The sequence below is a fragment of the Cupressus sempervirens genome, chromosome 5, assembly GCF_028749045.1.
Source record: "Cupressus sempervirens isolate cs-2001-9-10 chromosome 5, ASM2874904v1, whole genome shotgun sequence".
NCBI classification, from domain to species: Eukaryota; Viridiplantae; Streptophyta; class Pinopsida; order Cupressales; family Cupressaceae; genus Cupressus; species Cupressus sempervirens.
In genome coordinates this window covers 620,093,482-620,120,055 of record NC_143122.1, presented here as the reverse complement: position 1 = coordinate 620,120,055, position 26,574 = coordinate 620,093,482, and the positions used below count along the sequence as shown (strand labels likewise).

At 35.4% G+C, this 26,574-nt stretch overlaps 1 protein-coding gene across 2 annotated transcripts in view; it reads left to right on the top strand.

Annotated features, from left to right (window-relative positions):
- LOC149557422 (protein YIP4b-like) overlaps nt 1-14,030 on the top strand; it is a 33,623-nt gene extending 19,593 nt beyond the window's left edge. For both annotated transcript variants that reach the window (XM_089832065.1, XM_089832066.1), the window contains exons 3-4: nt 13,216-13,290; nt 13,437-14,030. In XM_089832065.1, the coding sequence (XP_089688191.1) occupies nt 13,216-13,290; nt 13,437-13,697 (336 nt within the window). In that variant the 3' untranslated portion in view covers nt 13,698-14,030. The remainder of the gene's footprint in view (nt 1-13,215; nt 13,291-13,436) is intronic.
- Nucleotides 14,031-26,574: the final 12,544 nt, after the last annotated feature.

Below are 26,574 nucleotides of genomic sequence, written 5' to 3'. Positions count from 1 at the left end.
CGTGGCTTGGAAACTGGTGATCCTCCAACGGTGGCAAGACATGGGAAATAGATGTGTTGCCGCGGCAAGAGAACAGGCCCATAGGGATGGTCCACGGCCTCAGGTTAATGAAGAACAACGTGGATGGAGTGGTGACTCACGACTCTAACAGCAGCTTGTAATACTAGTCGGAAATCATCTTCCACGAGTAGTCAACATCCTCCAGCATCGTAGGGGTTAACAACAGTAAGAAGGAGAGTCAGCCGTCTAGCAAGGCGTCAAGAGTTAGAAGCATATGAGTTCTCTGCAACATCAGTGGCTTCCTTGGCATACATTTGGGAAATACAGAGATTATTATAGTGGTTTACCCAGTCACATTCATCGGATTGAGACCAGTTTAGCTATGATGGACTGAGAGCCCAAACAGTTAGCTGTTGCCAATTGCACAGCAGCGTCTAACATTCTTGAACAGGTGTATGAGAGTAAGGAGTGTGTAGGTAAAATCGGTGCTAATACATCCAAACGTCTTGAATAGTAAAATGACAATGGAGAAGGGCAGCGTGCTAGGCATCATCTTGATTATGTAAGTTTGCGTGATACTTATTTCCATACTGTGATATCGTTTAGAACTGTTCTTGGTAGCAGTAGTAGGCCGATATCGGCCCTGGCTCACTCGGCAGGAGGAACTTCATGATTAGGAGTGCACGTTGAAAACATAGTGTAGGCTGGGCATTGAAACATAGGTGTAGTGAAACATGGGCCTTCTAGTAACATACGACATTGCAGATTTCTTTGAACTCCATCCTACGCCGGCATCTAATTCTGGTCATCGTTGTGTGGGAACGATGAACATCAAGGCGGTAGTATTTCCCTTGCACCCTATCAAGAACTTCGGGTGGGACAGTGAGCCAGCATTCCGGCTAATGCCATCGGATGGTATACGTAGCACAACTTGGCTATAAGTCGGGGCTCCAAGGTACTCCAGAAACTTGATTCTGTGAATGTTTTTGTACATACGTCTCATCTTGTTCCTGTTGTGTGTATTTGTTAAATATAATCTATGCACTGAGAACTCTATTGATTCTGGGCTGTTAGGAGGTATTACGGTGGTGATAAAAATTAGCTCTCTATTTCTGAATGGTTAACTGGATAGTGTTTTGAATTGTCATTGACTGCAAGGCAAATATTTTAATGGTATTAATACCTGAAACAGTAAACCATATCATATCCTTCTTGGTTACATTGCAAGTGTTCGACAAAATTCCAATTAGTCTGGTGATCCATTGTTATTTCATTTCGGTATAGAATAATACAGTGGTATCAGTTGCAGAATATAGTAAGGAGGGGAGACAAGTTTAAGGTTACCACGTGAAGTAGACAGTGACAGGTATAACAGACAAAATGACGTTTAATAGCAGGTTGCGAATGCATCTCCATAGCAAGCATAGTTCTGTTGAGTCTTTTCATTGGTTGGAGGTAGACTTAAGAAACTGATTACATAAGTTGGGTGTTGAGCGATTAAACTACATCTTGTTGAACTGAAATCGCTGAACTGTTTCCGTGACAACCACCTTGGATGTGTATTGGCATTAGAATATTATGTGCAGATGTGTAGGAGTTTTTTGGATAGATTTTTGGGTGCTTGAAATGCTAAGTGACATCTTCTGTACACAACCAAAGGAGTTTAGACCATAATTACTGGTACTTCTGCTGGACATTGGATTACGGTTATTGTAACAAGGACTTTCCAGCCATAGCTTCCTCAAGTCACCACAGTCAAAGTCCATTCACTGAAAGCCACTTCAGTTCTGAGAAGATTGGTTTATCAAATGATATCATATTTGTAGATGTTGGTCTGGGACTTCCTTTTTACAGAACTTAGATGTCAGTCAACATCAATCAAGAATGACAGTCCTGTACAACTCTACTTCTTATTCTTGACATTATTGAATCATAAATTGATGTCATGATATGCATAGTTAGAGTCATATTGCCTACATTACAGATTGTGACAAGTAATTGCAGCTGTTCCTGATCATTTAACTCACAAAGACATTGTTAAATCGCAACGGAAGTTAGCCCAAAATTTCCAATCCGATATGAGGACTGAAATAATGAGCATATATGATGAGTACAACAAATTCCCTCCACAAATTTAGAAAGAATTACCCTTCATGGAATATGTGGACTTTCAGCTAGAGCTGCAAAACAAGATAGATATGATAAGAAACAAATACTATGAATTGGCTCGAAATCTCCTTGCAGAGGACAGTTATAGAAATTTGCATAGGGAAGATATCAATCAACTTGATAGTAGTACTAATAATGGCACAAGTATACTAATAGGTAATTGAGAGACAAAAGTATTTTATGGAGCTATTTACACTAGTGCTTTTGATGAGCATATTGATGGCCCAGGTAGAAGATTTGACCAAACCGCCAGCATTGGCAACTCCCCACTTTGTTCAGACATGGAAAACACCAGCATCTTATTTGGTGACATGGAAATTAACTTGGATAAATTTTATGATGATACTAGGTTGGAAATTATATCAAATTTTGTGGAGGAGCAAATGGACCGCAATGTTGGCAGGATAGATGATATAGCACGCATTGAGTTAGAGGATATATTTAAAAATGTTGTTCCCCTAGGTGATGAAAAATCAGAAAATTCTATGGAGAACAGCCCACTTGTGTTTGAAGGAGATGGTCAAAAACTATTATCACTCCTTGACTTATTGGATATGCTTTTGGTCAAAGAGGACAAGATTGTCCTAGTGTTGATAAGGATGGATGATTCTTCCAATTTGATTGAGGATCTCATGTAGAAGATTGTGATAGAAGAAAGGCATAAGAATGTATGTGGTGTCACAAGTCCTCTTTTACATACTATTTTTGAAACTTTGAAAATGATAAAATATGAGTACTTTCAACTATTAATAGACAGAGATTAACACATTATTTCATTTACAAAGTTGAAAATCAAACGAGTGGGGCAGCCACTTATGAAGAAGATAACAGTGGTTCAAGGGCACAAGAAATCACGCAAATCATTGAGGAAATTCATGAAGCGGGTAGATGTGAAGGCAAACAATGTAATTTAATTACGTGTTGCCCGTCCGAGAGTTTCTATGATGAGAAAAATTCTATGGATCAGCGAGTTGATGACTTTGGAAATTCTGATTTTTATGACAGCATCTATACATCTTCACATGAGCACATGGTTAGTGATACAACAAGTGAGGATAATTTAGAGATTTCAATTAATGATGAACCATCCTTTTACGAAGACTTTGACATAAGCGAGGGTACTTATGGTGCAGTAGGAAGTTTAGATTTATCCTTAGCTTGCTCTGAGGGATTTTTCAGCTTACCCAGAGTTTTATCACCCAGCTCTTATGCGATGGCCAAGACCTACTTGTTGATTGGCGATTTTACTTGTTGGTATATGCTAGCTATCATTGATTTGCCTGTGTATGTTAGTAGTATTTCGCTGATTCTATTTGGCCTTCAAGGGTCAATGAGTTATTTGCAGATGAGTGGGGAGAACACACATTATCCTATGTTCCTCCTGAGGTGTCTACATTTTTTATTCAGCAGTATCTTGAAAATAGTGTTAGCCTTCATGATGTTGGTGATTCACCAACCACTCTTTCCTTTATCTAGGATCATGTTGATTGGGTGATCGGGGATCTAGGTGTTAATAGTATCTTACATTTGGTGGATTATGTTGTATTGTTACACAGTCATAGGATTATGATCTGTGTGTTTCAGCCTTTTGACACATCAGAGTTCCAAAGATTAGGATTACTTCATTTTCACCAGGGTGATATAGTGGAGGAGTTAGATTGGTTGGATCTGTCATTGTCATTGGTACAGATATTGCGGGAGTGGTACAGTGGTGCATATATTATAGGAGTTGGTCAGTGGTATCTCAAATAGCTCATGAGTTCTCACTTGCAATCTAGGGGGAGAATCCCAATGTATTGCCTTTAATTGGGGAGCTAGGAGGAAAGTTTGGTTGTTATCATCTTGTGGTGGATATTGGTATATTGCTGAGCTCCCATCTTCACTTGACAGTAGAGACCCGCTGGGTCACTCATGGAGTGAGGCATTCATTCTGACTGAGGGTTTTGGTATATAGGGCAGTAGCATTTAGCAGTTGGTGTCCCTTAATGGTGAGCCTTGGGATCTTGGCGTTCAGTTATTTGGCGCATCTATTGTACTATCTTACCATTCCAAGTTAGGGAAGATGCATGCCGGGGTACATTGGCTGAGGTGTAGAACCTCTTTCTTGAGGCGAGTATGGGATCTTGGCATTTGGTTTCTGCAGGTATGAGCGGATTGCTTGAGGGCAAGCAATCTTTGAGAATGGAGGCTTTGTAATGTCCCCTTTTTCTGGGACATTATAATTCGGTGTTGCCGGCTCACTTCGCCTCAGTTTCGGGGGTGAAAAAGTTCTTACGGGGTTTGGTTCGAGAGTTTGCCTAGACATTTTGAGTTTCAGACCCATCAGAGTAGTTTTGGCAGATTGTTTAGATACTTACTATTTTTAGTTAGTAAACAGAGCTCAGTATTCTTGATATCCTAGTGTTGGTTTGGAAGCGTCTCGTCGAGAGCTTTCCAACAAGCTATTCCACGTGCTTATCCGAGTTTGTTTGATTAGTTATTTTAATGCCTAATGATTATATGGTTTATTGACTAAATGACTATTAAAGTTCATTTAACTTGTCACTTTATTTTTTAAAAAGTTATTATGTTCACTTAAGTGACTAAAGGACAAAAAAGGTGCTTTATCCCACATTGCTCAAAAGAGCATGCATCACATTGGGAAAAGTGATAAAGTTACAACAAGCTCCACATGGGAAGTTATGAAGATTATAATATTTAAAACAAATATTAATTTGGGAGCTGGAAACAGTTATTGGTTATCTCTTCGAGAACGCAAACCCTTGAAGAAACTTTTGGAGGTTGGACACAAACCTATCCTTCTTACAGGTTTTATCTATATTGCCAATCTGACTGTTATTTTTGTTTATAAGATTGGATTTTTTGGATTGTTGTGTGTTATTGTATTGCTTATGTATAATATAGTAATGTTATTTGGCAACTATTTGCATTAATTGCTGGTTTAAATATGTACTTTTGAATATTGGAGGAAATAAACACACTTTTTTGGGTTTTCTTGTATGCATATCTGCTGGTTATAAAGTGGATTTAAGTTTTGGAATTTATATCAAATACTGATTTACAGTTCAGTTTAAAATTTGTAAGTTTTATATTAAGGGTTTTAGTAAATATCCGGAAAGGGATATTACATACGACTTAAGGAATTATTTTGGTGACAAAATAATTACTAAGTCATGATGAGCCGACTTTGTGGATATTAATCTATAAGTGATTTTATATTATGTCAAGTGTGTGAAGACATGAAGGCCGATTGAGCAGAGAATTATTAATTTGTGAGATATAAGTAGAGATCTTATCTTGCGCAAATGAGGTGTAAAATATGTGAAAGATGTGTGACATGCAAACTACTGTGAAGATAGCTTGAAAGATATGCAAGCCTTATGTGATGCAAGATCTGATGTATGATCAGAGAAAGTGCTTGTTTGAGCAATGAAAAAGTATTGTATGTATACCTATACTTGTGAAGGACTTTATTGCTTATTGCATGTTAGGGCAATGGGCTCTTCTTGCATACATTGTATTTGATCTAGCAACTCCTAATAGGGTTGAAGCAACTCCTAATAGGGTTGATGCTTCTAACAAGGCCTAGTCCTCTAACAAGGACTTAAGACACTATATGTATTTCATAGAATCCTAACAGGGTTGATATCCTTAACAGGATTCTTTTTTTTAGTAGATCATCTAGTGGGTATCATCTCCAGCTTTGTTTTCCCTTGGCCAGGGTTTCCCTAGTTAACAAATAATGGTGTTATGAGTGCTATTTGTGTGTGGTTATATTTATTGTTCAGCATTGTTGGTTTACTTTCATATACAAGTTATAAAGTAATTAACAATATTTAGTTGTGGGCAAAAGTTTGTAGAATATTGATTCACCCCTCCTCTTAGTATTATCTATTCTAACAGCTACAATCACTCATCAAAGAAAAATTCGAATCAACAGCTTGAATACTCCTACATATAGATCACCGAAAAACATGGAATACACACACACACACACACATGAAGTCCTCATGGAAGAATATAGGAAACTGCCTTGACCCTTCATTGTCTTGCCATTACAAATGAAGATCCTTTATTGTCACGACTTTTCAATGTTTTGACTCTTCATTTTCTTGTCTCTTCAAAGTGAGGACCCTTCGTTGTCTTTAATAAAAAATAGATTATTTATATATATCAAATTTAGGAAAGAAAGATAGCTCTCGAGGCAATAATATCAACATTCAATAAGCATTTTTATAGTTTTTATTGAGGAATAATCACATTCTGTGTTGAACAACACTACACTTAGGTCACTCAAGATTTTCTATGCTAATGAACCTTGGCCTTATCGTTTTTTATACATCAAAATACCTTGGTGAGCTCAATGCAAAAGGATTGGAGTTTTAACTCATTAGAAATAGGCCATTGAAGTTGATTTAAGGTCAAAGAAGTGTTAGTGTAGTTTTTTATTTTTCCTATTTTGCTAGGTTTTTCTTACACTTTTAATAATCTCGCTTAGGTTAATAAAGCATGTCTTATTAGGTGAATAGTTGTGAGGTGTCACCTTCCTACATGTGAGCATCCATTAGCTATTTTGGGAAGATACTTTGCTATTTTTAGTTCAATAGATGGTTGCTCCTCATTGGTTGGTGTTGCCACCTCCTCTCTCTTCCTAGCTTATATAAGCATGCTTCCTGGCTTGTATTTGCATCTCTTGTTTTTGCATCCTCTTAATGCTATTTTGCTTCTAGCATTTGCATTACTCTTTTGGAGACTAACTCTATGATGCTATTTTAATTTTGTATCATTTGCATTCATAGTTTAGATATTTACTCTTTGCACTAGTTTTTTGGGTTATTAATCTTATTAGATTCTAACATGGTATCAGAGCTTTTCTATGTGCAAGCGTAGATTTTAGTTTCCTTATTTGAGAGATTTGCGGAGGGCTAATAAACTTTTTTGTAGTTTTTTGAAAAACGAAATATGCTCTTCTCTTGCATCTTTGGATGATCCTAGAATCAGAAAAGTTTTGACAAAAACGATTTTTTTCTGGGGTTTCAATCTCAAATCTGACAACCAACTTGCATATTTGGAGTTTTCAATCAGTATTGCAGGTTCCAGCATACCATTGATGGACTTAGGATGCTGATCCAGCATTTGCATGTCATATTTTGGTTGCTGGGGTCGTTTTTTGATTTTTGGAGCCGTTTTTTACTGTTAAAGGCGTCCAATTTACACTACAGCAGCATCTTCTGTACATAAAAAAGAAAAACGATTTCTGGATTTTGTTCGCAACCCCGAAAAACCGTCTGGGTATCTTTTAGATTTTGCATGCAAGCTGTGTATTTTGCAAAATCGAGCATGCAAAGCTACAGCCATACCCCTCTCCGTTGGCAGTCGCAGATTTGAACGCAGTTTTTAAATGTCTCATTCTTGCTCATACGGACTCCGATTTTGATGATTCTTGTTATGAACTTGGCTATTTTTTTGTGCTCTATCCATTAGTGGAGTTGTTTTTTGATTTTCATGAATGAATTCTTCAGAAATTGCAGATTCTCAGCCGTGACTGTGCACAGTTCTTGTTTTGAAAACTTCGGAGGATCATAACTTTCTCATACGACCTCGTATCGAGGCGATTCTTTTTTTGAAAGTGCATGATTTTTCGAGTAGATCGCAGTGGTGCTATTTGTTTCTTTGATTATTGTGCCCAAGTTTCACTTTTAGCATATGCTCTTCATGAGGAGGCCCTATCAGTTTTTTTTCCGTAACTTGAGCATACAGACGTATTTTTTCGATCCGAAAAATGCGTCGGAAAGCTGGTTCTGAGACGAAGACGATGGTACAGGTTTTTTTTGATTTTTGCTACAGTCTGGTTGCCTGTTTTGGTAGTCAAAGCCAAATGTTCTATTTTGCCTTTTGGGAGCCATATCTCGCTCATTCAGACTCTTTTCTGGGCTCGCCAGATATCGTTGGAAAGCTGGTTCTGTGAGTTATTCAGTTGCAGAGGTCTTTTATCTAGATTCTGCTCCAGGTTCTTTCTCCTTCGAGTTTTGCACTTTCGCACTCTGGCGGATTACTTGGATTCTACAGGTCCTGGAATCTCTTCTTCTGTTCTTTTGGCTCACTCTTCTTTCTGACTTCTGAGCATTGTATGCTTCTATTTTGTTGCATTCCTTTTTCTGTAAATGCACTGAGATAAAGTGCCTGCTTTTGCATATCTGGGATCTTGTACACCTTGTGTTTGTTTGTACTCACACTCAGTTATAAAGTGCCATGGGGGGTCATGATGTTTTTCCATTTTGTGCTCATCCACCTTTGTCAAGTGAATTTTTCTTCCACGACATTAGCCCATGCAGTGTGTCAGTGACACCGCCCTTTATCCTGTGCTTGTACTTCTATGACACTGTTGGTGTTCTTGATTCTTCTTCTTGCAGATGTTTTTGGCATTGCATTTCAGTGTTCCTGTCACCCCTCTCCCTGTTCAGCATTATGGGGGGGGGTTCACCTGTTGGCTCTATTGCTTCCTTGGTTCGGTTGAGTGATCGACGTATTCAATTTTTGTTCCTATGTACTAGGCGGATGCAGTGGCTAGGCACCTATGCATTTCAGTGAGATGGTTCATCTACTATATAGACACTCATTCATTCCTACCTTTGGAGGTCACCTCTTCGATTGATCAGCTCTTCAGACTTTGTCTTCTCTACTTGGTCATGCACTATTTTAGTGGGGGTTCCAACAGTTTCTTTTGACAGTGTTTGCAGCTTCATGCTTCGGAGATGCTTCATGCTCTTTTTTGTTCCTCTCTTTGGGACATTTCCTAGATTGGAGGCTTAGTTTCCTTCATCTAGTTCTTTTTCTTGTATTGGGTACCTGATTAGGCCTTGTTGTCGGGACCCATTTCTACATCCACCTAAGCTTCGCTTATGGGGGGGTGTTAGTGTAGTTTTTTATTTTTCCTATTTTGCTAGGTTTTTCCTACACTTATAATAATCTCGCTTAGGTTAATAAAGCATGTCTTATTAGGTGAATGGTTGTGAGGTGTCACCTTTCTACATGTGAGCATCCATTAGCTATCTTGGGAAGATACTTTGCTATCTTTAGTCCGATAGATGGTTGCTCCTCATTGGTTGGTGTTGCCACCTCCTCTCTCTTCCTAGCCTATATAAGCATGCTACCTGGCTTGTATTTGCATCTTTTGTTTTTGCATCCTCTTAATGCTATTTTGCTTCTAGCATTTGCATTACTCTCTTGGAGACTAACTCTATGATGCTATTTTGATTTTGTATCATTTGCATTCATAGTTTAGATATTTACTCTTTGCACTAGTTTTTGGGTTATTAATTTTATCAGATTCTAACAAGAAGCAACAAAAAATGCCACTACAATCATCAACCATGATACAAACATAATAATGAAATGTTAAAATGGAAGATAATTGAAGTTGCAGCTCTCCATGGATTGGAAGGAGTTGAAGACAACATAACTGCTACAAGTTATGTGATTTCATTAGTGAAGGGATCTGAAGGACTCATAGATACATCGGAGAAAGAGACACAGATACATCCAAGAAAGGTTTAAAAGGACATGGATTTACATCCTTATCATGGCACGATGGATCAAGTTTGATGTATGACAGAAGCTCTAATGACCTTTGCATATATAATAGATGTTGCAGGAGTTACAAATTCCAAAATGTGCATTACATCATACAGATTCAAAGTAAAGTGAAAAATAAAATGATCCAAAAGGAAAGGGGAAGGGTAGACGACATTTGACACTGTAACTTTGCAAATTTCAATGCAAATTCTGACTCCAATATCATCCCAAGTCTTTGGTGGAGTTGGCTATTCCAAGGAGAAGATAAAATATTTGATTAAGTGCAACCCCTGAGGTAGCACCTTTTGCAAGTTATGCCTCAGGACATCTATCAAGAGAAAATGTCTTGGTGCCTCAGGTGAATATTGTTTATCCTGGTCAGTAATCTTGGCTTTTTTGGAGGTCATCCACGAAATTTTGTTAGCTACCTGATGTGGGAGCATGAGTCAACAACTGAACCTCTTTGGCTATGTGCTAAGGAGTCAAGGACTAACAGGTATCCATTCCAAATTTGCCTAGGGCACGATCCCGACCTCATCCCATTTTCAATGTTGGATCCTTACACTCAGGAAGACTTGATCCCTGGTGGGCTCTTTTAGGACCTTCAACTTCGCTAGTAGAGCAAGGGCCCATTGACAATCTTGCCTTTTTTGAATGTGCTTGTTCTTTAATTTGTAGATTTTTATGTTTACTTTTCTCTTAAGGCTGAAATTAGTTTTGTAAGGGCTCTAAATAAATCTGATACTTGGCCCTTCTGGTTTTACTGGTTGGGTAACATTTTTGTTTTTGTTTTCGGAAAATAGTCAATTGAAGTGGAAAACAGAAAATTATAATAAAATTTTAAAGAGCGCTAAACACTATTTTCAAAATAAGTTTATTTTGGATTTGTGTGAGCACTATAAACTATAAAGGACAAAGCCATGCAATCAAAAGTGCATCAATTATGAAAAACAGATTATGGAATTTATTGATAACAAATCCTTGTGGTAAAACACTTCAGAGTTAATCCTTTTGAACAGAATGAGGTTTTACAAAGTGGACAGCCTTGGCTTAAACTACTTTAAAAAGATTAGCATGGAGAGAAAATCTACTATCTTTATTATTCAATAGGCTCAAAATGATTTAATTTAATTATGGTACTTCAAAACGTGGCATGCAAAATAAGGTTTCAGGAGGGTTACTAGGGATACATAGAACAAATCAAGTAATGAAGAACCCCATAAGCTTTTTTAAGAAGATCTGGGAAAATCATCTTATCCTATTCTCTCAAGAAGTAACCTCTATTTCTCTTCCTTTGACTGCTGGTCCTTTAATAATCTCTGTGACTGCTATTTTTGACAGCTGTGTTGTTGTTTTCTTTTTATTTAAAACTTAAACTTATAAAAATAAAGGTTCCTTCCTTATTTATAAAGTCGTTTTAATTAGGCAACATGAATTGCTTTAGTAAATAGCATTTATTAGCTTTGAACAATGAGAATTTATGGTTCTAATTTTATATAAATTCATTAAATTTCTGAGCTATTTAATCATTTTATACTCACTTCATAGAAAATATTTCTCAGAATAACAAAAGGGAGAGTATGAGGGCACTGACTGAGCTTGTCATTGAATGATGGCGAAAGATTTTGCGAGGTCAAACTTGGTTAGATTGAGCTATCAGATTTTTAGAGTTGGAGGAGAATTGTGGACTGTTGATTTAAAGTTTTGATGAGATGTAAAACAATCTTTTATTAGGGGTAGATAAATTATTTGATGTTTGATTTGGCTTTGTTTGAATGGCTAGGATTGTCATCTAGACTCGATAGATAATGTTTTAACTTTCAAGATGTTACTTGACCATGTACTACTGGGTTTTAGCTTGTATTGGATATCTGTGATCGAGTGCTAGGTTACAACTTCGTTTTTTAACATGGGCATTAGAAGGGTAAACTGCATTGTTGGCTGTCAGATTTAGCTTGGATTTAATAGCCACTAAAGGTTAGTGAGAAAACGATCAGTCAGTATGGGTTGTAGACCTTGAGGCCAAGGAGATTTGCACGATCTTGATTTATGCATTGATTGGATGGCTAAAATTGAGTGCTGAGTTCATCAGATGAAACCTCAGTACATTTCTTGAGTGATCCAAGAAAGCTTTCCAAACTATACCCTACTGTTCAATTAGAGACGGACAACCTAGATTTTCTCTTAAGCTTTTGTGGACTTTGGCGCAAAGTATTTAAGTTAAACCTCCATTCCTTTTTTTGTCGGGTTGGATTATGATCTAGCAACTAATAATCTAGCTTGGGTCAGCGAAGAGGAACTGACAGCACATGGCCTATGATGTTATAAAAGGTGAGAAATGAGAAACAATAATGACCATTACATTATAAATTTATATCATATCAACTGCTTGGTTTAGCTTTTCTTGTATTTGAGCAAGGTGACTATAAATGAAATCTGTATAGCGTATATCAGTTTGAATCTGAAAAAATTAGTTTTGGTTCCAGCATTTGCAAAAACCCGTTTTCATGAAGCTTCTCCACTTTTAAAAGCTCCCGCGATCTTGGTTAGGATGACCATGATATGCCTCTGAGCTCACCTGAAAAAAGTCCATTTCTTATTCTGGTGTCACCAAATATAACACACTTCATTCTCTCATTATAAAATTGTTATTTACAGAAGCCTTTTTCTCATGTATTATTTAGTAACTTGAATATTGCACCTTGATATTTACCTTGCAAACATTCCTCGACCTGAAAGTTGGACAATTGATTGTACTGGAATTTAGGTTTCATGACAGGAATCAAACAGGGCTTCGAAGTTATTGGTGACACCACCATTAATGGTTGCTTTTTTTATTTGGACCTGAAAATTTTTATGGAGCAAGGCTGAGTTGCCATTGTGAACTTAAATGGTAATGATCAATGCCATCACTCTATGATGTCTCCTCAAAGGTCTTTGAAGGAACATTGAATTTTCTGTAGTGTCACACCAATTAATTGGAGCTGAGGATATCAAGATTGGCATGGATAGCTAGAGCCTAGTAGGATCTTAAAGGGATAGCTGTAAGGATCTTGCAATAGTAGAATTATAGATAAAAATTTTCAGTTGAGAATGATTCCTTGAAACCTTGGTGTCGTATATCCCCATTCTGAAGGTATTGTAAATCAATAGCAGGGAGCTTGTACTTAGTTGAGCACAAATAACAAAATATGTAGATTTGAAGAGGATTAATTTTATTACTACTGGCACTGAGAAATCATTATCATCTGAAAGTAAAAATATGCATTTCTTGAATTATTATGTTGGAATAATGGAATTTGTTTTGATTAACTGCATGCTTGACATACAAATGAATGTACCTATAAGTTAGATCTATATGGTTCTGGCAAAACAAGAAGGCTGTTTAAAATTCTTTAAAATTTTTTTTTTTATGGTTTCAGGGATTATGAACTATAACTGAAGATTGGTTCTTCCTTTTTTGATTTGCAGTCTAAGGTTTTTGCAGTTGCTTTTGCTGTGCTTGCTGCTGGAGCAGTTGTGTTAACATTGAATGTTCTACTCCTGGTATTACATTTTTCACAATTCAAATTCCATGTTTACTTATTTTCTAGAAGGTCACCTTTTATTGTTTTCATTATTATATAATGCAGCCAAGTATCTGTTTGTTGACAGAATTCTGAATTCCTCCAATGATTATATAAACTATGCAGGGTGGGCACATCATTTTTTTCCAAAGCCTCAGCCTTCTTGGTTACTGTCTATTTCCCCTGGATGTTGGAGCTCTTGTATGCATGCTTAAAAACAATCTCATACTTAAAATTATTGTGGTGCTTATTACTTTAGCTTGGAGCTCATGGTCGGCTTACCCATTTATGAGTGCTGCTGTTGCACCAAGTAGGAAAGGACTTGCTCTATATCCCGTGTTTCTTCTTTATATTTCAGTTGGCTTCCTGATCTTTGCAATAGATTAAGGAATTTGAGATGGCATTTCTTTGGAAAATTTGGATAGGCAACTGTTCCCAACTTTATGGTTATCCTCAAGAGTTGTATCTTTAAAAGATTGTGCATTCAACATCCCCAGGATAAAAATAGTGGGAAATACAGGTTTTGATGCTGCTGAACTGCTTTGGTGTTTTGATTTAATGAGTTGGTTTATCTTCTTCAACGCCAAAAATTATTGGAGATGGTGACTAATGAATTGTGTAGCAAGTTCAGCTTGGATGCCAATTCAAGTATTATTCATTTTTGTATATCAGGATGTCATACACTTCTTGGTTAACTAAATAAATTGCAATTTAAGTTTCGTAACTATGTGCTGAGTTGATATTCTCTTCAAAAATTGAATTTCGTTAAGTGGCATTATAATGGACAGATTGTTAGAAAGCATCAAACTAGAGTTACTATTAGTTGAAATTTAATTTAGTCCATTGGGTTTTGGTTGTTGATCCGTTTATAGATTCCATCAATATTAGGGTTGTAATAGAGTTTGATACAACTTTGTTTTGGCAGTACGTGGCATTTGAGTTATGCAAATTCTAAAGCTACAGATCAATGCCGCAATACCCACATTATCCTGTTAACTGTTAATTATCATTTTGGAGGATTTGACGTCAGTCTGGGGAAATTTGGTTGACTTGTTTTTGGTAATTATGGTACAATTCAATGGTTACCAGTTTCTGCTTGGTTTCATCACCAAGTAAATTTTGAAGCATCCCGTTTCTCTGTGGGGATCTGTTTGAAATTTGAATAATCATATTGCTATGACTTGAGGATAATGATCATTTTTTATCATGCTTCCTAATTCAGCTTTTGGATCAAATTCGTTGGAATATGACTGATGGTGTTCATCTTTGTCACTTTTCCTCAGCATAGAAGTGTGATACATATAGATTAGCCACTTTGTATGAAAAATTGTGAAGGACAATGTGTAACCCCATAATATCTGCAGTTTGTTCCCAGTATTTAGTTATACAGAGTGTGCTTTTGGATTGAACTGTCTTATTGGTACCCGATAGATGCCGTGAGAAACTGCAGTTTGAACAGAAGAATATTTCAGATTTTCAAGTTAAATGTTTAGTTTGAAGAAGCTGTAGATTGAATTGAAGAATAATTTTTAAGTCCCTTCAGCCGAACATGTAGAACCATCTCAGTGGGTAAGTTATAAAAACCATCTCAGTAATTTTTAAGAAAAAGTGTTTTCCGGAGTATCTTGCAAACATAAATTATCAACTATCCTATCTGGTATATAAAGTGATTAGTACCTAATCATTTTTCCAAAATTTTCACACAAAACTGTACCTTAGTTCTATTTTTGAGAAACATCATACGCACAGTTTTAGTCAACATCAAGTTTCTCGTTAAAATATCCTACAAGCGGGAAAAATGAATATATACTTTCAGGATAGTGATCTGTTGAGTGTGGTTGGTCTAGTTGCTGCTACGTCGTGGTATTAGCAACTTTTAATGTGTTTTTTGTTGGCACTGGATGCTCTATACTCTTTCAGAGGGGTATATTATTATGTCTGCGGGAATGTGTATGGAAATATTGATCGTCACAAAATGTGGATCATTTGATTTTTCTTTAGGTAATTCAGATCCGTTACGGAAAGCTCCTTTGTCTTCTTTCAGACAGTGTAACAAGATCCTGCTTTTTGAAGTGGGCAATGTGGGTAAGATAGGTAGTATTTTTGAATAAAAAATTTAAATGTAAACTTAACAATCTCGTGGAACGTGTGTCTCGTCTGTTTCTTTCTTATTATACAAAAACTGTTCTCACTTTACAAAGCAGTTGCTCTTCGGTCTTGCCAACCAAAGACATTCCAACTTGGCATCGAATGTTTCATTTGTTCAACGTGGCTCTCTCCTGTTACTAATTTGGTTTAGAAAATTAGGATATGTATAATTGTTCATGCTAATACATGTGGAAGAAGTGCCCTTTGGTTTTTGTTGAATACTTAAACTTCTAATTTACTTTTGAATCGACCAAGTTGCTTCTTTCCAAATAGATGAGTTAGTTTCATAGTTTCATAACCTTTTTCAGTCAGTGTTCATATGGGTAACATAATATCACAGTTGTAGATTCATAACCTTATTCTACCATAGCTAGTAGGCATATCACAGTTGTACAATCGTCCAATTGAATAAGAAGTTCTCACGATAAGACAAATCCTTGGAGATACTTTCTCGGTACTGAGTTTCTCGAGTTTCTAAATAGTTCATTATAGATGGCACGGGCCTCAAAGCTATCTTGTATGAAATATTTATCCATTATTTGATAGTCAGATTGGTCTCCCACAGTAGAAGGTATCTCGTGTTACTGATATATATTCCATTAAATACTTCCTAACTATGGATGGTTAGGTTGAGTCCGTCATATATGTAGGGGAAGGAGGGAAGTAGATATGCGGAGCTGATACAGCCAGTAAGCAGGATAAACTTATATAAGTTTGATGTAACCAGGGTGGATGTAGAAGGGGATTGATGGCAGGATCAGCCATTTCTTCGCCATCGCAGCTCTACAAACAGGGTACTATGACCGGGGACCATATTCGAATGAGATGGGGAATAGGGTGCAGGCCTTGCATATTTATCTTAAAAATGGCGTCTTGGTTCACATAACAAGATAGAATATTTATTCATATAATCCTCTTAGAGCATGTACCCATGCGGCTGCTTAGCTTATTATGCTAGCAGCAGCTGCTCATTGTTTTGTGGCACAATTTGTGGAGCTAGTGGCCCCATGGATCATAATATTTGCTGCTTAATTTTAAGCAGTGTTCTAAATATTATTTTTAAATCAATTTTTGACCATTTCTCTTGCAAATAATTCTGAAAATTAAAATATAGGCAAATGGATAGGGTATGAAAAAATTGTGGTAAAGAAGTGTCACTTTTTTCAATAAGCAGGTGCTGCTTATTTCTAGCCTCCTCTTATTTTCTACAGCTTATTTTTATTTGCTAAACAATAGCCTCTCCACAAAACTAAGAAAAGATTTTAAATTTTCCTTTTCCTACAATTTTTATTTTGCACGGGAACACTATACTGCTTAAATTTAAGCACAAAATTGTTTTAAGCAACATGGGGAGATTGTATTACCCCATGTCCCCATGCAACTGCTTAAGTGCAATTTATGCTTACATTTAAGCAGCCTGAGTGTTCCCATGCCATTTTTCAATTGAGAAAAAAATGATAATTTGGAATCTATCCCCATTGCTTAAAATAGAAAATTAAGCCTTGAAAAAAGTGGGGAGCTGGAATAAGGGTGTGGTCCTATGGAGGGGGGCTTCTTAAAAAAATTCAGCAGGTGTTCTAGAGATTTTTTTAGGATTATTTTAAAGTGGAAGGTACCATGAATTTTTTAGTGAAATTATCCTTGAAAAGTTTAAGCCCCATAATTTATGGAAGGAGGTGGTCTCATTAATTATTTTTATTTAACATATTTCATTCACTTACTAAATGAATAAAATGTGTAAAAAAAATTCTGATAAAGAAATAGAAATTGGTATATGATTGACAAATGGCGAAAGAACAGCCTAAAAAGTAGTGGCAATTTTTTGCCCTACACCTTTTTCCATCTGCTCAAATTTACACTCTAAAAAGTAGAGGCAGCTATTATTTAGGAGAAGATTCCAATTAAGCCTATGGCAAAACCTTTTTTGGTTTCATGGGACCACCAGCTCCATAAAAATAGATCTTATAGCCCCCCTCATGGGACCGCACCCTAAGTAGCCATTGCTTATTGAGAAATGTGATATGTGGCTACATGAAACATTTTCCCTTTCCTTTTTTGTGTCCTATTTTTCCTCAAAATATTTATCTATAATATTTCTTATTTAAATTTCATTTGAACTTTCTATTTTGGATGGCTGCTAAGAACTAAGCAGCAAAAATTAACAAACATGGGCCTGTCAGCTCCACAAAATGATCCTAAAAATGCTGAGTGGTAGATGCTAGCTATAATAAGCATAGTAGTCGCATGGGGACCTGTCCTTAGAGACCAACTTATATATATGCCATGCATACACATTGACCTTTTGACAAAAGGGAAGTGGCAAATCGAGTCCAAAATAGTCTCTTCTAGTTGGATCAACAATTAAAAATTTCAAGTGTGTTGGTAGGGCCTAGAACATTAGGTCCAAAATCTTAGAGCTTCTCGGTGTTTTTTATGAGGTAAAGATAAATCATATTTAGTTTCATGACTAAGGATGATTGATGGGTGAGGAAGATCATATTTAGTTTCATGACTAAGGATGACTGATGGGTGAGGTACACAAACTATATTCAGTTGTGCCTCTAATCCAAAAAATTGTCATAACATTAAGGGTTTGTTTGGTTTGTGGAAGGTGACAGGTATTGGCTTTTTCAAAATTTGGATTTGAAATTTTTTGCGTTTGTTTCAGAATTGACAAAATGGAATTAGAATACCAAGCTTCCAATTTTGTCTCAAAACTAGGTTTTCAAACTTCCTACTAGCAAGTGGGAATTAAAATTCAAAACCTAGTCATATTTTTTGAGGAGTGTAAAAACAATAGATTGGGCTACTCTTTGAAGTCTGCCTTCAACTCCAAGTTTAGGCATAAAAATGTGTCTTCACACGCATCTTCCGAGTGAAACAAACAGTACAAGAAAAATTTAAAAAATAGGAATGAAGATTTGTAAAACCAAGGTTTGTAGAAATCTTGGTTTTGAAAATTCCACGAACCAAACAGACCCTTAGAGCTTTCGTCATTGTCAAGGTTTGGCATTTGGCGTGAGGAGGTAAAGATAAGATCATATATAGATTCATGACTTAAGGATGGCCTATGGGTGAGTTAAACAAATACTATATTCAATTGTGCTTTCAATCCCAAAAAATTGTCTTTAAGACAACACTAGTTGCATTCGACTAATTGTAGTTGATTCTATAACTTGCATCTTATGTTGTAAGATGACTATATTTTATGCTTCCTAAAATTTGATTTGTATTCAATGCATGGCACATACAAGAGAGTGTATGATGTTGTGAATGATCACTAGATATATATTCAAATTTCATTTCATATTTATCTTGGTTATCTTACCAAAATTTGGGCATCTATAGATTTTCCACTTTTATTTCATAACATTTGTAAAAGTTTTTTTTAAATTTTTAAGGCATTTATAAAGTTGACTATGATTGGTTGCTTATAGGGCAATAAAGTAGTGTTTAAGTTGAAACAAAATTCCAACAAAAACAATATAAATATTTTGCAAATTAATAGTTCTATATATTTTGCAAATAAACAGCTCTATATAATGTTTGTTTACTGAATTGATCAATTTCATATATGATGGGCAAAAACAATAACATTAAAAAGTTTTATCTTTCTTAAAATGTTACACCAATTTCAAATACCAACATACAACTTCATTAGCTGATGTGGTGGAAGAAAGGTGAAGACTCAAATATCAACTTACAACTTCATCAACAAATGCAACAGAAAAAAGAAAAAGTTCATTTAGGAATGTTGTTGGGTCAATTATTGTATAAATTTGCATCTATTATTCAATAGAATAACAATCTAGAAGTTCCTTCTCTCTGTTTAAAATCTGCTGTTCTATTGTTCTAATACTCGTAACATCTCAAAGCATATAAAATCTTCTAAGCCAGTGAGGCCTAGTTATTAGTGCAATTTGGGGAGCAACGAATGATGGTGGGCATTAGAATTTGAAACTCTTAGTTGGTAATGTACTAATACAATGAAATCTTAGAATGGCCAACCCTCTCAGAAGGAAAACTAAAGGCACCAATGGGGCTTTGGGAATCAGATAAGGTATGAAAATGATAGACAAGTGAAGGGAATTCCCAACCCTAACTTTGACAAGTGCTTACAATTTGGAGATTTGGAATTGAGAGGATCCAAACGAGGTAGCTTGGTTAAGGACTGTCCAATTTCTAGCTAAAACACAAACAATTTTTATTGATAGAAGTTTGAGATGGTAGGGGAGAGATGGAAAGTGTAAATTTGGAAAGGGAAAAGCTGATAAGGAAAAAAGATGCAGGCATATTAATGAAAATGACCGGGGATCGGGATATGAGTGGAGTACTTTCAGTGGAGGAAAAATAAGTTGGATATAAGATTGAAGATGAAAGGTATACCATTAAAGGAATTCCTGAAGCATGCGGCTTTGACATAAAATACTGAAGGACCACACAAAGAATACTCTATATTTAGAATTTTTAAAGAGCTAAGAGGATTTTGTAATTTGGTAGAACAAAAGGGGTTTATATTTAGGTAATACTAAGAAATAAAAGCGGACATATTTTTTATAGCTTTGTAATAAATGGGATAGAAGAAACCCGAGTGAATAAATTAAGAGGGACTTAATGAATTCTCTTAAGACTAAAATAATGAGTCTGAATTGACTTTTACAGCGACGTGTGGCACTTGATGGCACAATGAGAAGTTAAAGTATTTTGGTTTGGAGACTAAAAATGGTGACCAAAATAAAGTAGGACTAACTGTCACTTCATCATGAGAAATAAATTCCAGCGACTATATGAACACATTATAACATTTACATGAAGAAGAAAACAAAAGACAGAAGACAAAATCTATGAGTATATCAGATCTACATTATCCATATGAAGGAGCAAGTGTTGGCTATGAATGTGCAACACCGTTGAGCTTCGTTTTAAATCTTTCAAATGGTAAACATGACCTCCATAGATCTCTACAACTTTATATGGCTGAACAATATAGGATTGAGCTTGCCATGGTTTCTTTTGTTCTTGACTATCTCAAGCTTGGAAGTCCCACTGAAGTGATTTCTTCTCAAACAAACACTTCCGTGTTTTTTATTTGACAAAGGTCTTTGATGCACAATCCTTATACTCTCATTTATATCTATCACATTCACTATTTTATAGTAATTGGCACACAAGATGGTCAAGAGTAATATTTTCATGGTATCTATCATGTTTGAACAAACTCATGAGATAATGTAATTTTGTAGGTTACTTATCAGTGCATACTTTAGTTTGTTATATCTTTGTTCAACGAAACTATTTTCTTAGGGACTGTTTGGCTGCAGGCATAGGAATGGAGAATAGGCATGTAATATTGGAAATAGGAATGGCTATTCCAATAACAACTATTTTTTGGAATGGGTATAAGCTCATTTTAGAGGCAAAATGGGAATATGTATTCCTATTCCCTATTCCAAGTGATGAACCAAACATAAAATAAAAATCGTATTCCAATTTTTCTATTCCTATTCCATCAACCAAACAGGCCCTTAGTAATTAACGTAAGACTTGTTGGGCTCAACCTATTCATTATCTTAGGGATGAAACAGAGATGTCAACATCATACCTATTGCATAATTTTGAAACTTCATGTGATCTATATTACACAATTATCCAAATTCATTATGACATTGTTAGTACACAATCTATTACCCTTGGGCCATACACTGGAAAATAGCTTCCGCAAGGATCCAATTGTAGTCATTACAAAGCGTTGCATTTTCCCCATGTTGGAAAGAAGCATCTACAGTAATTAGTAAGAGAGGAAGAACACCTACAAACTTAAGTTTACCAGGGAACCTTTGTTAGGCCACATCCCAGGATGAATTAAAGTAGTCCACAAAAAACCATCCATAATAACTTTATGTGCACCTATTTTGGCATTGCAATGGTCCTCGTAAATTTTTTGATGGCATTCATCAATTGTTTGGTTAGGTTGTTCTTGATTCATATATATTTGTGCAACAATCCACTTGGATCTCTTTGCATCAAACTATTATAGATCAACACACACTTTTCGAATGCAATTTTAGACTTGTCTACTAGATTTCATTTATTCAATTTGGGCACTTCATGTTCACCAAATAAAAGTAAATGTCTTGATGCTATGGGGATATCCCATAATGAGAAATAATGTGGCTGATCAACATTAGTTCTCAATTTGCATTCATAATCACTTTGATCAAACCTGGACATCTCATCATCCTGTTAATTTGAACTTTGAGGTCATATTTTTTTTGATTTAATTGAACTTTTATTTCTTCCTTGGATCCTCTTATAGTAAGAATACCTTTCAAAACTGCATGAAACATATGCAATTACTTCTACCCCGATCAAGTTTGTTTGAGGTTATGAGCCCTTAAGCAAGGGCCATTTAAGGTGAAGTAGCTTTCTTGGTAGATTAGATAAGATAAGTTTTTTTTAAACAGAAAAATAGTTGCATTACTAATGTTAAGTAGTTTCTTACATTAATAATTAATGCTTCTTACTTTGTTAATGTAGTTTATTACATTAACAATCTTAGTTAAACAAGTTTTCCCTCGTTCCTTGCGACACATTCCACTCTTTTGTCTTCTGACTCCTATTCTGCCGATGTGCCCTCTATTGGGATTGTAGTTGGGGGTCAACAATGTTGACTAGAGGGTCTTCTTCTTACTCATAGGCCCTTGGTGCCTCACCCCTTGGGAATGGGGGGATGTGGACGATTCCCTATCTGCTTCCTTGGTTTCCTAGCTTCCTGGGGATCAGGATATGTAAAGCTTTATTATGATCTCAAATTCCATATCTATGAAGCTAAATGTGGAGTTGGAGAAGATGGAAGCTAATGTGCCCATCTTCTCCTTTCATGATATTATTCACAAATTTCAAGGTTTTTGGCCTAGTCTTCTCTAGTTGCATGAATGAATTTCTCTGCATCAGTGAGACCCCACAACAAGTTTACTTTACTCTTTAGTGGCACCACTCCCACAACTTGCAGTGATGGACCAGAGTTCCTTCCTACTCAGAACCATCTCATTTGGTGTTGGATTTCTTTTAGCGGAGGAAGGATCCCTAGTTCTAGCCTCTTTGTTGGCTCTTTTGCTGCTTTGTTTCTCGCTTGTTCTTTCCCAAACACCATTTGGTGTCTTGTTGTCCACTGTTTCTTTGGTTGTATGCTCTCAGTCCCTTAGACCCTTGGTGGTCTTTTGTTGGACATTAATAGATTTATCTTATCTTATCTTATCCTATCTACAATGGGAACCTCACATTTTGGGTATGACCCATGTATTTTTCCTATGACAAGAGGTTTTTTCATAGCCAAGTTTGAAAATGTTCAAGATGAAAAATGTTATATTGCGTGACTGTTTATTTAGTTAGGAGGATAAGTTTTTGCTTATGGTTAAGCCATGTCATGTTGACTTTGATGAGAAGTTTAACATAATTCTTATTTGGGTGCACCATCCTCACCTTCCACTTCACCTTTGGTTTGATGCTTTGTTGAAAGAAGTGTGTAATACTTTAGGTTTTTTTTTTTTTTTTTTTTTTTTGTTTTGTTTTGTTTTTTTCTTTTCCATTTTAGATGTTGGATCTTCCAAAATCTTGCATTTGGCTTATGCACATGTTTTTGTGTAGATGAACATCTCTAAAGGGTTGCCAACTAAGATTGTGATTAATTCTTCTATGAGTTGTTGGGTCCAAATCTTGGATTATAGGGTTTCCTTTTAGATGTAAAAGATGATTAAAAAATGGGCATGTTGTTACCCATGACGTTGCTAAGGTTGAGGAGGGTTGGATTAAAGTGAATGGAAAAAAAACATAAGACATCTACGACCTCTTTTGATATGACTCTTTGCTCCCACAAAGGTATGGTGATATAAATCTTAATTTGTGGGTGTTGGGCTTTCTTGCATGTCCTTTCTCCAATTCTTTGGCTTCTTGTTGGCTTCTCATGTGTCACTTTCACCTAAGAAAATTTTGTTCTTGATGGTGGTAGTTTAATGGTCTTCTCCCCATTTCATGGTTTTGACATTGGTTTTTTCTTGCATTGCTTGTTTTAGGTTATAAGAGTTTGTTGTTAAGATTCTCATTTTGGTTTTTGACCCGTTCTTTGTTGAGGGCTTTCATGTTTCATCTTTACTAGATCTTCTTGTAAAGGGTTTCATGTCCCTTTAAAACCTATTTTTGCTGTAATAAAAAATAATTAATAGTGAATGCCTTCAATACCATTCAAGTTTATTGTTACATCTCATTAAGTATATTTTTCAATCATAAAGGAGTTTTACTATTAATTATTCAATCAACTAGTCCACAACCACTATTGTGCTCATTGTGCCATTTACTTTTTGCCACTTCTATGCAAAATAAACCCATGCTTAGATTACTTTTTCTTTGTTTAATTACCTCTTTTAGAGTAATTAATTTTCATGAATTGATAGATAACTAGGACTACCTTTGCTTCACATATATACCAATACCTCCTAGATACATACATCCCTGGTTGATAATTAGATGAACCTTCCTAGAAGAAAAATATTACTTAATGAAGGATTACTTTCCTCACTAGAAGTGTGTATTGAGTTGTTTGTACCAAACAAACGATGTCCATTCCAATTTAAGTTTTTCATTATTTTTAATTAATGCAAAAATAGGTTTACTATCATTCTAATTTATATTTAAGTTGTTGACGAGTTGTGTGGGTTATCTTTTCCCTTCGAGTTTTGTTTTTGATTATTAAAGCAATCAAAACAAGCGATTCATCCCTTATATAGACAAGTATTGTCAGCTAACAAATAGGCCATTAGCAACATATAGGTCGCATACTAGTCGTTGACTAGAAATACAACCTAGCACTAAGGCTAAAAACCCTTAGAGAAAGGGCTAGACTCATGCCATATGAGAAGATAAGTGGGAGTTTGGATAGGTCTTCCTACATTGCTGAAGATTTGTCCAAGTGACACTATCCCTAGGCTCACCAACAAAGAGACTCCACTAGGGAATCCATCAACACATGTACTAGAGTGGTAAAGAGGTGATACATTGTCAACTAAACATTGTTACAAAACATGAGTGGAAGCAATATGATTTCAACGTGCCCCCCTTTCCCAGTGGGGGTCTCCATTGATTTTTGTTTTTTTTGAGAGAGATGATTGTTACAAAATAAATAATGAAGAAGGGATGTCATATGCATATGTTGCGAGCATTTAATTTTTCAAAATGGAGTATAAATTTAAATTTATTATACTTAATTTAATTATTCTTAATAATATATAAACGTACCACCCATTTCATTATGTAGAGTTAGAACAATCTTTCCAATGTGCATAATTTTTTTGATAGGAAATGTAAAAGTTATACCCCTTTTTCTAAATTGTCCTTTTTAAACTTTAAATAAATTAAAGAAAAATTGAGGAAACATATATTAATTTTCAACATTTAAAAAATGGATATCCATTTCTAATGGATATTAGTTACTAATACATATTGGTTTATAATCCCCAACCCGCTTCCATTTTTGCCTCTGAATTTCTTTTAGATCCGACTTTGGGATACCCAATTTGCAAAGTCAACACAAAAAATTGCTTTCAACATCTCCTTGCTTTTCTATGCTTTGCCCATTGGCTAATGACTTTATTTTTACTCAAAATTGATGAAACAAGAAATATTCATTAGGAAAATTGTTAACTTTCCAAAAACATAAACTATCTTATCTTGTACTCAGTAATTTTTTTTATTGATTTGGTACATGCATTATGACTAATGTCGTGTTTGATAGAATGATTGAAAAACAAACTTTCTAATGGTTTCACATTTTTTGAATCCAAAAGATGTACCATATTCTATGTTTCACATACTATAGGATTAAAAAAATATTTTTCTTGAAGTTTTGACCAAGTTATGGTGGTTAGGCATATCGGTTTTTTTCTTATAATAAAATCAATAAATTTTATTAACTATTTACCTAGCAAAAAATGATAAAGAAGTATGTCACATTTAGGCACATTTCCTCTACTTATATTAGTATTTTTATAAAAATATTACATTTTTCTTGTACTTAAATTGGTTGGTCATACATGTGCATTTTATCCTTTTTGTCAAAATTTATTAATATCACAATAAAATTTCAAATGTTCACAAAATATATTTTATTGTTTCAAAAAATGAGTAGATTAGAAACTACATTCATTTTGGCAAGTTTTGTTCTTACATATTTTTTTGATTTTTTTGATAACTTTCAAATTTTCATGGCCACTTAATGGCCTAGTTTGTCACGTCATGATCTTATGCATAACCGTTTCTATCTATCTCCTTTTGCTAGATCCAAGCTAATATATTTGAATTCTATTATGCATTTCACTATTATTGCTAAAAGTTTACACTTTTATATCATTTAACCTAGTACATTAATACACACATCACAATCTCAAATGTACCATGCCAAAAAATATGAATCATAAACCAAGGTTCACTTTAGAGGCGAATTGGTGAATTTCGCACATCGGCCTATGTTGATTTGGCAAATAATTTCCACATATTTGACAAGGCATGTCACCTCAACTTTACCAAAAATGGGTCTCACCCCATTGCCACATGATTTATGCCATAAACTCTCTTTTTCATGCAATATAACCAATCATAATTATTTTTTACACATGACAAATTAAACACGTTATATGATTTTCGAACAAAACTTTTTGGAAGGTCTAAATTCACCTATGGTTTTAAAAGGTTTTTTAAGGCAAGGTACAACATTTTCCCCACAAATATACATGTCCCACTCTAATGTCCCACACTAATGTGATTTTGCCAACTATATTATGCATGGCTATATATTGGATGAACCATAATCGCCTTGGGAATTACATAACACATGTTTTAATTATGTGGGCCTTGCCATATATTTTGTATACGCTATAATATTCCCACAAAATTCACCAAAAAGGATCAGTATACATATAATTATAGATTAGTAGGTTCTCTCAATTTTAATCTAAAGTGAAGTCTCAACTTCTCAAACTGCCAAGAGCATTGTGAGAGATGATTGCAATTAAGGCAAAGGTGAGTAACTCAGACCCCCATTTGTCTGGACTCTACAATTTTAGTT